General features: G+C 29.5%; 1 protein-coding gene across 3 annotated transcripts in view; it reads right to left on the bottom strand.

The window, feature by feature from the left end:
* Nucleotides 1–398: 398 nt before the first annotated feature.
* LOC113550679 (LIM/homeobox protein Awh) overlaps nucleotides 399–14,059 on the bottom strand; it is a 78,289-nt gene continuing 64,628 nt past the window's right edge. For all 3 annotated transcript variants that reach the window (XM_026952672.1, XM_026952673.1, XM_026952671.1), the window contains 4 exons: nucleotides 6,115–6,332; nucleotides 2,351–2,605; nucleotides 1,555–1,692; nucleotides 399–1,447 (listed from right to left, as the gene is read on the bottom strand). In XM_026952672.1, the coding sequence (XP_026808473.1) occupies nucleotides 1,365–1,447; nucleotides 1,555–1,692; nucleotides 2,351–2,605; nucleotides 6,115–6,332 (694 nt within the window). In that variant the 3' untranslated portion in view covers nucleotides 399–1,364. The remainder of the gene's footprint in view (nucleotides 1,448–1,554; nucleotides 1,693–2,350; nucleotides 2,606–6,114; nucleotides 6,333–14,059) is intronic.

A 14,059-nucleotide genomic window follows, 5' to 3' on the forward strand; every position in this document is an offset into this window, starting at 1 on the left:
CACAGATACATAATATATATATATATGTACATTGTACATACATTTGTATAAACGAAATTGGTAGATAGTACTCATTATATTGTGAGGGGAAGGGGATGGTACAAATCAGATATATTCGTCTACGGTAGCAGAATACTATTTGGGCCAGACCAATATACGTATTTACAATATATAATATATAAATTGCAATTTACAAATGTACATTTTTTACAAAATCAAATTTTCACAATTATAATGATTATAATAATAATAAAAATAATAATAGTAATATAGATAATAATAATAACAAATTTCAAGCATCATCTGATCATACACGATTTAATCAAATAAGATATATTTAATAAAATATACAAACACTATGGTCTATCATAAAAGATTACAATTTAAGGTTTCCGTGTTACTATTATTATGATAACATAATTATGTGATATGCGATAAAGCAATAAAACTATAATAATATGTGAGATACTATTATTATGATTATAATAAAAAGTTACTTAAAATTAATAAAATTATTTAAGTTCATTTAGATAACAATAAAATATTTTCGGTGGTTTTTGAAAAAAAAGTAAAATTTGCTTTTAATAGGAACGCATCATAACTGTAACGGACGGAAGAAGAAGCAGTTTTTTCGCGGAAGTGTTTGCTCAAACATACAATCATATGTCCTATCTGCATCTATTTGTAATATATTACAAAATCTATCAAAAGCAGTAGATAGTCATATTTTTTTAACGAAAAACACGGGGTAGACATCATATAAAACGTTTTGCCTGCAAGCCAAATGATAAATGAGAAACACATTTTGTATAAAAATGAGGATTTATAGCTTTGCAGCGGTAGAAAAATATCATAGTCTATTACTAATTGTAATAATATAATTTAACGGTGTTTGAAAAATATTTAAAAAAAAAAAAATAACATAAATATGAACCGGCGAAGAAATGCGAATATGGCTGTGAAGTACAGTGCTAGAAGGCGCTAAATAGCGTTATTCCCTATATTGACGAACTTAACTAATGGTAACTATGGGAATTATTAACATAAGTCGTGGGCCGATAGAAGCGGAACACTACATTGTGCTGTATAATAGTATATGATAATTAAATGTTTGTACATGGGACGAGATTTATTAAGTTGTCCATTTAGAGATTTTAATATGAAACGCAAACGGATAAAAATGCAACGGGCTTCCATCCAATAATTATTAAACATGAATTAATTAATTAATTAATTAATTATGGTTTTATCACAGTAAAAATAATTTAAGACAATTTATTTTTTATCATTTCTCATAATAATAACTATTATTTTGGACACCGTCAACGTGGTGGATGGTTGTTGGTCCCACCACGGTCTTCGTCTCATACCGGATCACTATTCCTGCCCACTGAACACATCATTATAGAGTCTTGAGACAGATCATCTAGGGACGATGTTTCTGAGGCTAAAACGAACACGACAATTAATACAAAATTACAAAAAATATTGAACGCACCAGTATTAAATTTTTGTTACAGCGATCCGGTTGAAAATCGACTGTTTTTTGTTTACCTGGATTTTGGGGTATGTAAATAGGAGATCCTCTCTGGTGCGAATGGTTCGACGACGGAGGCTGTTGAAACGAATACGTGAGGTGTAGATTTATGTGCCGGTTGAAATGATTTTCGGAACCGTTTTGTTGATGGTGAACTGTAAAACGAAAACAACAATGTTTTTTCATCGTGGTCTAAACGCATTGTACGAGTACATATGTACATCTTAATTAAATAGCCTAATCCGAATTGATGTAACCATGAGGGCGATAGCTAGTGGAGTTGGCCCTAAAACATTATCGTTTTTACCTTTTAGCTCCAGTGGAATTCACCCAAAGTAGTTGCAAAAAAAATACGTTGCCATACGTTTAATGAGTATAATTATTAATAATTATAAAATTTATGTGTACAATAAACAATATAAATATTTGGACGTTTTAAGGAAAATAATATTTATTGGTTATTCTGGTTTTCAAAGAAACAATTGTAGGATCGAAAATATAAAATAAAATTGGCTCCCTTTCTTATATCAAGATAGCTAAAACGTACTGACGCTGTCATAAAAGTCGAAGTATTCACTTCTAGATACGGACGTATACGTTTAAAAAATATTAAATGTGATTACTACTGAATAAACATATATATTATAATATATTATTGTTTACATTTGATTTTTGAGAATTATTATTTTATATTAAAGTGGGGCCTTTTGATTCAATGGATTATTTTGAACTAGTCGAGTATTATAATGTCATCAATAACCGTTAAGTATGATAAATATTTGAATTTTAAAATGCTTATTCTGAAATACATACGTAATCCGGATGGAGCGCTTTTCACTTTTCCGGTGTGCAAATGCTTTTTCTGTCTCGCTCTAGAATTTTGAAACCACACTTGAGTAACTCTTTTGCTCAATCCAGTAATTTGCGCTATCCTTTCCAGATCTTGCCCATCGGGATTAGAATCCAACTGAAAATTAGCTTGTAACACCTGCAGTTGTTCTTCGGTAAATGTTGTTCGCACTCGTTTCGCTTTATTCTTGCTGTGATAACTTTCAGAATCTCCACCCTCTGGAAAAAAATGATTAATATTATTTTTGACGTATTATGCATATCAAGTATATAGACTATCAGTCGTATTTATTTAAATTTCTAACAATTACTTATTAAAAAAACATCAGACAACTAACACTCCAGTTACTCCGCCACAGACACTACTCAAAGTATATATATCTACTAGTTTAGATATATGGAATTTACCAGTAACAAATCGTTAGTAAATTTACGTAAAATTTGGCGGTAAACTGATACATTTTTAATAATTTTTTGTGTAATTTTACCTATTCAATTTATTCCAGAAATGGTTCATGTCATCATTATAATTTATAATCCACACCATTAATGGTAACAATATAAAATAATATAAATGTGTAATAATAAAATATATTCTAAAATTTAAATCGTGTAAATAAATAACTATATTATTTGTTTTTATTTTTAATACAGTGACGTTTATCTTTTCAAAATGTATAAAAGACTAAATACAACCGGTACATATGTAAGTGTGTTTATTATTCAAACTTAAAGACTACCAGAATAATACATTAGTATAGGTATATAAATTTATTATACTAATTAATCTTGTAAGAACATTTCAAATGAAATTACCCGATTCTAACAATGGTAAACAGATTAATCGATAAAAAACAATTTATACAATTTAGGTAAATTTACATTTACCGTCAAATTTGCGGGGTAATTTAACTAGCTCACGTCTCTTTGAGCTCAACTCGGCCATAAACTATTTTAATTATAATTCTGTTACATATATTAAATATCTGTTGCACTATATTTAAAAATGGTATTGGTATTTGATATATATAATTAATTTTACGACAATATTACACCGCATATATTTAATGTAATGCTCGAATTTTGGTTGTTCGGGACCAAAGGCAGAAGATCATTTCAACCATTGCCAGTATTTGCCCCTGTGATTGAAGGATATATGTATCGTAATTACAGAGGAGGACTTGACCCTTATGAACGCGATTCAGCCGGATGTTCGAGGTGCTTTATACAGTCATTATATTCAACCTTCGTGACTGTGATTTGAATAGCCAAACGTGCGCAAAATTATATGTCTATACAATTTATTTAATAAAACAGACACGCACTCGGTCGTGAATTGCAGATATTATTGAAATTTCAACTAAAACATGTCGATATAATCGATTTATATATTTTGGAACTAACACATAAATATGGATAATATAGTATATTTATATTATAGAAGTGTATATATAACTATTTCTAATATATTTCATTATGTCCAATGTCCACGTAAAAATTAAAAATATAATAAATTGTGAATTGTAAGATTATATAGTTTTTTTTTCAAATCAAACATTTAGATTGAACTTGAGGAGTAATAATAATTGCGGATTTTCAATGTTTTTGTGGTGAGGTATATTCGTATTCAAGTACCGAATATATGCGCGTATAAAATACCGGTACAAATAATTTAAATAAAAAAACAGCTATAATTACCGCGATTAGACTATCATATTATATTATAAAGGAGATAGAGTAAAAGCAGATTTATACGTTAATAGTTATCACGCGAGTGCTGGTATTTTACACTCGTGATTGCTGGTCGATATTATGTATAATAATATATATATAGAGACAGAGAGTGCGTGATCCGGTAGCTTGGACTTGTATACCTCCATAGCTTTACAACTTAAAAGAAAATATTAACATACATCGTACTTTTAAAATATGTACACGAAAAATAGTCCATTTTTGAGAAACACTTAAGATTATTCATCTTAAAAAAAATATTTTAATAAAAAAACATTAATATTTTTCCAAAAAATACGTGTTTATTTTTAAGAGAATCGCTTAATACCTAGGTAAGTATATTTCAAAATGTATACATGACAGGAACACGTCGTGGAATTGCAACCTTTACATACGCCGCAGTGCAACGAGAACGATATAGTATGTTGTGCAGCCAATCGACATTGGCGAATGTTAACGCGTTTACTATAATATTATCGTAATTTCGGGGATGGCTGCACGGTATACGTATTATACGTTGCGCGTGCTCTATATTTTTATATAGATCTCTTAGTGATTTCAGCACTGTATTTATAAAGACGGAAGCGGTGTTCGGTGCGAATTGAATCAGAAAAACGCCGTACATAGACTTCTTTTGCAAAAGCGGCGATGACATCATTGTGGGCGGCCGAGGCGTGAGTAAACGCACGGGGTGGTGTTTTTCCTCCCGTATGGCTGTATACATATATATACCTTTTTTTTTTATCGTCGGAACTATATAATATTTGATTATCGCGGGTAAATTCGATTTGGCGCGGCGATTTCACGGTTGACGGATAAACAATGGGGCCACCCCATCCGCTCGCGAACCCTTACGCAGATACACGCACACATACACATACAACTACGAGATTGACCTAATTAAATGCACATTCGGGGTCACTGAGGGGTCGGTCGGATCTCGAGAGAACACAACCGTCATCAGGACATCTTTAATTGGACCGAAATCAAAGGGCAAATAGACGTATTCGTATGTGTAATATTATGTTTAATGTATATGTTAGCGGCAATTTTGATATTTAGTCATTTCAGTGAATTACTAATCAATAATGACAATGATTATTTTTCTAAGTCAATAACGACATTTTTTAGCCATTTAAAATACTTTTTAAAATATCTTTTCAGGAAATGTTATGATACGTCCATATGCGATAAACATATTATATTACTTAATCATCATTATTTATTATTATGCATGCTTATTGATGTAAATATTTTAACAAATAAAAATAATAATTATTACTTATTATTTATTATTTATAACAATATGAAATCAATATTATGGTGCGTATTTGTTTTATAATTTAAATAAAAATAGAAATAAATTGACATTAAAAAAAAACATAGAAAAATAAAAATTGTATTATTTACTTAGCAATAATAATATTATCATACAAATGTATCATGACATTTTATAATGTGATTTTCTTCTTAAATTCATTATCCTTAAAACTAAACCACAGAGTTTCAAGTTTACGAGAATAGTTACTTAACTAATAAAATCAAATTTGGTATACCAACTATAATTTCCTATATTATACACTCAAATCGACTCAATTTAAACCTAGATTCAATTTTGAAAATAGGATGCTAATAAGTATAGTACCCAAAACGAATGCTTGTGTTTGAAATTTATAGCTTTTGATCGAATCTGCCTTTAATTATGTATAATTAATATATTGTACAAAAACATTTCATGTGTATAAAGTCCGTTACTCTTGTTATTAATTCAACGTAATATTAAATGGAAATTGATCCGGATACCGAAAAGATCACAACGGATTTGATTTTATCCATCACTATAACGATTTGGTCATATAGGTAATATATAATATACGAGTATGTATTGTATTATTATGAGTCTAATAGAAGCAAAACGGTGAAAAAAATCACTGTAAAGCATATTTGTTGTTTTCGTTTTAACAATAATATGACAATATAATAGAGTAGGTGCGTACCTGACGAGCTTGTAGTACCGCCGTCCACGATGTCCAAATAATGAGGTTTGCATAGAACACGACCTTCGTGCAGAGCAAACTCTTCTCCTGTGTTCAATTGACGGTCGCAGGCGTCGCACCGGAAACACGCCAAATGGTAAACGTGATCCCTAGCCTTTCGCACCCAATGCGAAGCGGAAATGCCTTTCGAACACTTTGAACACACAGTGCCGAAACTCCTGGTACACAAAGACGAAAAAATTATAACCTGAAGTTGCACTATATAGGAACGTAATTTTCGTTTAAATATAATAATTATGTATTTTATTGTTTACTGCAATTTGAATTAGCAACAGTGCATATCTGCTGCAATATTCGCTGCACTTGTATTACAATCATAACATAGTGTCGGCAACTTTATTTATTTTCGTTTTTGATATTTAAACTACATTACGAATTACCTTTTAAAATTTTTAATTAGGTTACCTCTTTTTATTTGGTTGTTACATTAATTTCGAACTAACAAAATATCGCAGTTATACAATGTAAGTTACTTTTTATTTTTTACTTTCAAATTATCACTGGAGCTTAATTATTATGATATCGATACATTAATCAAATAATTATAATCAAAAATAAAATTATATAAAACGTAAGTATATGTAAACACAATAATTATGCTTAATACATTGTGTTATATATTTTTTAAATTTATTTTAAACAACAATTTATTTTTTAAATGACCAAATCACTTACTAAAAATAAATATATTTTATCAAATAGCTTTATTTTACCGTAAAAAAATCGTACTTACATGATATATTTACGACATAATATCGATTGGTTCTTAATTTAATAATTTTACTACAAAAAAAAGTAACTTAAATGACGTATAACTAAATTGCTTACAATAAAATGTAATTACTTAATTTATCATCAAATTACTTCAAAATGTATTTTGTTACAGTATATTTTGACCTAGGTTAAGTTCCCAACACTGCGCAAAATATGCAAGTCAGGCAATAGAAGCGAGTCAAGTTTGAAACCTTGTATCGATTCGCTTCTCAGAGATTACACGCTCGCCCGCACTATTATTGTAATTTGTAATACATTTATGATATAATATTATATCAAGACCTAGTTGAAAATCGATTAAAGCACGATATTGTGATTATATTATGCTCGTATTTGTAATATAATATGTACAGACTAGACTTATAACCTAACTCATCACGGACACGCTACATTTTCATCGCAGCCCTTCAAATGTTCACCCCAGCACGGACAATCGCGTTGTACTCGTAGTTTCCCGCAGAACACATAATATAATATACGCGTAATCATTAATCGCATAAATCGACATCCATCTATGGCCAACGTCGACGTGCCGCGCTTTGAACCGTATACATACATAATATTATATGCACACAATACGTGCCAATACATGTATATATATATATACATAATTTGATGTTTCCGCGTCAACTGTACCGATGTAGTTAATTGCACAAAGGCCATAATCCGTTCGTTAAATATATATACAGTATACACGTCTATATTATTCGTTGAATTTACCTATTTAACCGAACAAACATTTCGCAAATGTCATAAAGGCCACAGCTACGGTCCTGGTGTGAATGCATCAAATGCGTCGCATATCAATAATTAGGGGTGAGAATGTAATAACCTAAAAAAAAAAATCCTTTTACGCTCTAAAAACTCAAAGTAATGCACCTATAAAACGCTCTTTAAAGTTTTTTTATTTTGAACAAGTTTTGAATCAAGAAATATATTTTATGAAATCTAAAAAAAAGTTTCGCAGGACTGCATATTTTCAAATAAAGAATTATGCTTGTTTAATTTTTGTTGCCACTGGTGCTCTAGATTTTTATATCATATAAATGCGTTTGATAAATTATGATTATAAAACAATAATTTTTAATCGGATAAAAACCCTTGTTAGCACGTTACAAAGTTATTTTTTCGAATAAAAATCTAATATTAAAAAAATCGAATTTATTAAAAACTACATGAAACGTATATGTTAGTTATAAACACGAGTATCTCATAACTTAATCTAACTTTCATAAAATAATATGCAAAGTGTATTTAAATCCCAGTCATAATAAATTAATAATAACAGATAGTATATTATATAGCCATAATATATAGGATGTTACCGTGGTTATCGGGTTGTGGTTTTCTAGATCGAATATTATATGAACCCATGCCCAATTTACTATTGTATTTGTAATGTATCATATTCTAGGATAGTCTAGGATATCATGTGTCATAAATGGTAATTACTAGAGTTAAGTATACCTTTTGTCAATCAATCAATTATTTTTCAAGCCATAATATTATTATATCTTGTATAAAATGTATTTTTTTTTTAACTATTCCGAATTGTATTTGACAAAAATGTCATCCTTGGAGTTTAGCGTTGGGCGTGACCGGAAAAGGTGAGTGACAATAAACGTTATATTATACTAGGATTTAAATGAAAAAAAACTTATTCGGCTGAAAAACAAGTTGTATATTTTTTCATCGTTTTTAAAATATTATTCCTATTAAGAGTATACGTTATTATAATAATAGTTTTTATCACACATATATAATATGGAAAATAAAAAGTAACAACAATTTGTTTGTCATACTGTGTAATATTGAGATCGTCGTGGCTAGTGATGATATACTAAGATAGTAATTAAGTAATTCATAAAAATGAATTCAATCATAAATAATAATTTATTAATGTATTAATTTGTGCGATTAACAAAAATTGTAAATTCAGGATCGACATTCGTGAATAATGCAGTGTTTAGAACCCATTAAAAACATTTTTTTAAACTGAGTATGTCCTAGTCCTACTAAAACCTATCTATAGTTTTGGTTTTTTTTTTTATAACAGTCTAAAGTTTGTTGATTTTTAAACTATCACGTTATATTATATAATATCTGAAACCAATATTTATTTCATTTTTCCACCTGGAAAATTAAAACATTATATTTTATACCAAATATATTATTGTAGTACATATTACTAATTAAATGCAATAAATACAATGCATAATCTCGATAAATAGAAACAATAAAGTAGTCGTAGTATGACGCTTATATTATGTATATAGTTAAAGAAGAAATCTTTTTGAGTAAAGTTTTTTAGAGGAAAAAAATAAGAGTTTTATTTATTTTTTTTTAGGTTCTGGGAATGTTTATATTATTCTTGTATTATGCAAATAACAGAAGGAAACAAACCTTGCGATTGCAAAGAAAAAAAATGAGAGAGATCGACGGAAAGCGAGAGGGGGGAGAATTTGGTACGGATGAAAAAAAAGACCGGGCGTGTATATGAGGGTATAGAACCGTAGTAGGAAAGTTTCATCCGGTTGAGCGCGTGTGCGGGCGTGCAAAGGCGGTTAATCCAATTGGCCGTCCAATCAGCTCTGGCAAAGACTACCCCCCCCCCCCTGACTTGGTCGTCCTTCATCCCTTCGTCCTCCCCTTCAACCACCTCAACAAAAACCACCCGATTTACAAGGGATAAATAATATAAGACGACGTAAAAACGCACAGAGCTCGTTTGTATGTGTGTACAACTATGTGTGAATTTATATTATGAAAACGTAGATCATATTTTTTCGGGTTACTTAATATAAACGTTATGATTCAAATAATACATAATGATGTGTACTTATACATGATTCAGTTAGGATTTTCCAAAAAATTATAATTTTAAACTATTTAAGTTATAACATATTCGCCGAATTTCTCGGTTAACTTGTTAGGTCGAAGAAATTATTGTGGTAAAAGTTCCTTTTTTATCAAAATCGTAAAATTGTAAAATTCTCCATTCGTTTTTCTGCATAACTTTCACGTAACCTAATCGCATAAAATGTATTTTTTTTATTATTATTTCCAAGTTCAGCATAATTTATTAACAAACTGTATCAAATCCCTAATTTCAATTTTAAACATTTGTATACACAACTCGAATTACCGAAAACAAAGTACAAAATCGATCATAAAGTGAAAAAAATAATTTTTTATCGTTTCTTCTGTAGCGAATTACTGAAGCGTTTGGAGCCATTGTATTATTTATGTAGCATAATCAGATTAACCGATAAGCATTGACTTATCTCAATAGTTGGTATATAACTCAGCCATACAGAAAAATTCTAAAATATATAACATTATAATACAAATAACAGGTAAGGTTATTTTTACACTAAAAATTAAAAAAAAAAGGATTTACAAATACTAAAAATTATTGAAAAAAATTCATTGTAAAAATTTCTCAAAACTATATTTTGTTAATGCGGGTATATCTATTACACGTTTTTAAGAAGGTTTTAAAGTGTAAAAATAATTAGAAAAATTTCAAATGTAAATATTATACAAACATATTTTGATCAGTGTCTCGACAAAGAAAAAATTGAAATGTTCTATCTATAGTAGTTTAATTTAACCAAATTTTGCCATACACGTTGGCAAGTATTATTATATTGCACCGGAACCATGGTTGATTATACTTAATATAATATTACACACGTGTGCAAGTACAACTCTACGACGGTGGTGGATAATGTCATTACCAACGCAAGTTCTCTGTGCATTATATTATTATTACTTTATATATACAAGCGCACACGTTGATATAATACGCGATGTACCGGCTGAATAATACCCAAACTATATAAAATATATTATTATTATGCTTACGCATGTATATCCCGACCCCGCCGTCCTCCTTTAAAACTTAATATAATATTCGTATCGACGACAAACGAAAAAGTCGTCGCCGGGTGTACCCGCGTATATATACACTGCTGCAGATTATTATATTACGCGATCCACGCTCCGAGGCCGTCGCTCGTCCGCCGCGGATCTGCGTATATAATGGCATTACGACGTGCGAATAACAAATATATAAACGACAAACGCCGAACGAGAGAAGGAGAAAGAGAGAATGAGAGACTGAGAGAGAACTGTAGAATCGTGACCGGAATTATTCTTTTCATCTCGTCGTCTCGAACAGGTCCGTTCTTTAAAACAACAACAAAACATAAATAATAATATCGAAACTTTTCCGTTGACGGGAGCTTTTGTGTGTATAACGCTCGCGCGGACGAGACACATATTATAATAATATAATATTATTCCATACCTCGGCGGGACGTGGCCTGTGTATTGATTGACAGTGTACGAGTATATACGTCTTGTTATATTATTGTTAGGATATTATTATTATTATTATTATTATTATTTTATCGAAACTTTGCGACCGTATACACTGCGGAGAGACGGGAGTGCACGAGAATCGTGTTCCGCGACGAGTCTGCAAATTCAATCACAAAATATATACGCGCGTATGTATTGAGAGGGATTTCGCAAACTCTCCTCATTATTGTTCGATTATTGTCTTCTTAGACAGTTTAATGTGCTGCACGCAATCTGCTAACATTTCACATCGACGTTGTCGTTTTTACCCTTTACATTCACACGTGATAATATACGTTGTATTAAATAAACTTTTGACTTTTCAATATATTCTACAATTGCTATTTAGGTGTCTACTTTTGATCACGCGATCTGTAACAAAATATTTTTGTGAAAAAAATTCGTTTTATCTAATATATTGAATGAATAGTTGAATGACACACCATTCTTTAACTATTTTTACACAACGTTTAAAACGCAGTCAAAGAATGTTTATATATATATATAACATAATATTATGTACGAATCATACTAAAAGGGTACACGAAATTATATGAAATTAATTTAAAAAAAAAAAGAAGAGGCACTCAATTTCACAACCCCTATACTCCCTGCGCAACGCAAATTAAACTCGGTGTCTATTATGTGATGTTTTAAATTTAAACGTCTGCTATCAAATAAAATTAAATAAATACTACATAGTACCTATGCAACAATACTTTTATTTATAATGACAACTCGATTGTTTAGTAGTGTTCAAAATGAGTAAGTTCCGTCACCCCTTATCGCCATAGTAATAATATCATTAAAATATTAAATGTATAATATATATTATACTACGTTATAATGAACACGCGACGTGTATGCATAAAAAAATATAAATAAAAATGTAATCTCTGTATACTTTATCACTATACAGGAAGTTAATTTAATTTTAATAAACCTAAATGCAGAGGTTGTTTTCATTTTATTTAAAAATTTTCCCCTTCAAAGGCTTAAAAAGCAAATGTTTAAAATTGTATTTTATTAGATACGAGATTACAATGTAATAACATGTATAACTAATGTTTTTTTTTTTTTAACATAAATCCTTTTTCATAATACATATATATTAAATATATTTCTAATCCTAAACGACTTAATGTCAATTTTATATACGATTTAACAGTATATATTGTATTATTATTATTATCATTCAGTCCAGTTCAAATATTTTGATAACGCACGTATGATAACAAAATTTATGATTGTGCACAATATGTACCAGCATATTATAATAAATAATTATATATGTACCTATATGCATATGTGATCTAATAAAATGACTGAATGAGTTGTGGAGAAACGCTCTAGGCAGGACTGTCCGGATTGATATTTTCAAGAGACGCGTTTTATTATTTATTCAAAAAAGTTTGACGGTGATAATAATAATCATAACATAGTGGCTGTGGGAAAATTTTATCAAAATAAACCCCCCTGTTTGTTTAGATACGTAATAATAACACGAAAGAGAAAAAAATAAACGGCCATCCTTACGCGCGACCGTGTCAGCCGGTGCTGCATATAATATGTACGAGTATGCTCGTCGGGGGTACTTAAACGTGTACCTATAGACATTTAAATCTTTCTCCATTAATTCAATGCAAACGCCAAACATAGTTCGATCATGAATCACGCCGTGCTTATTATAATAACGTCATTATTATATTTGTGTTTACAAACTCCATGTGTAGAGTGTAAACGACATACACATGTCACTAAAAAATAGAGGTATTATTCTATCTTATTACAATAACATAATATTATTATGATCAATGATCATATTATAATATACATTCACACGGATTTGAAGAATAATAAATTCATTATTGATTCCAATGGGTAGATTAGATTAAATTATTATTTCACTATTAAAATTATTTATTTAACGTCTTTATCGGGTATACATTATACAATAGGTGTACGTTTTCTAAATACTTTGAACGTATTGTTTTTATTGTATAATATTACGACTCAGATCAAATACGATTTGCGCCTGTTCAAAATAAATTACATTACGATTTTCGTCAGTAGTAATAAAATCTATTAACAATAATAATAATTTTTTCTTTTAATAATATAATTATTATTTTAATTCACTACACCTTTATTGGCTTTATTGTCTTAACTCGTTTACAATACAATAGAATGCAAGTTATATTATTTATCATTGATTCTACATCAAATTCTAAATGTCGCGTACAAATCATAATAAAGGTTAAACAATTGAGGTTCGTATAATTCGTATATTATGTTTCAGTAAATTCACCTTCATGAAATTGTCAACGGATTTGGTGAGCTGTCCGGAAAAAATCAAAACATCGTTCAAGTAATAACAAAAAAGACTTAGAAACTCGCAGTACGTGCTAGAATATTAATGAAAACTGAGTATTTAATAACATATGCATATAGGTCATTGTATCTAAAAACGTAACCTGTAGCTGTTGTAATTATTTTTTGTAGCATAATTTTCTGTTAATTTATTATATTTTTATTGTTAAAACTTACATTACGTGTTCACCGTCAATAATCATAGTTTGATTATTTTTCGATGCCGCACAATTGGATATTTTATGATTTATTATGAACGATAATAAAGATATATTTATAATATAAAGTCAATTTTATATTCTATAAATAAAAATAGAATTTTCGTCATTTAAACTACACGGGAATACACAAAAAATCTAATATATTTAAAAAATGA

This window comes from Rhopalosiphum maidis, chromosome 1 (assembly GCF_003676215.2).
Source record: "Rhopalosiphum maidis isolate BTI-1 chromosome 1, ASM367621v3, whole genome shotgun sequence".
In the NCBI taxonomy this organism is placed as follows: domain Eukaryota; kingdom Metazoa; phylum Arthropoda; class Insecta; order Hemiptera; family Aphididae; genus Rhopalosiphum; species Rhopalosiphum maidis.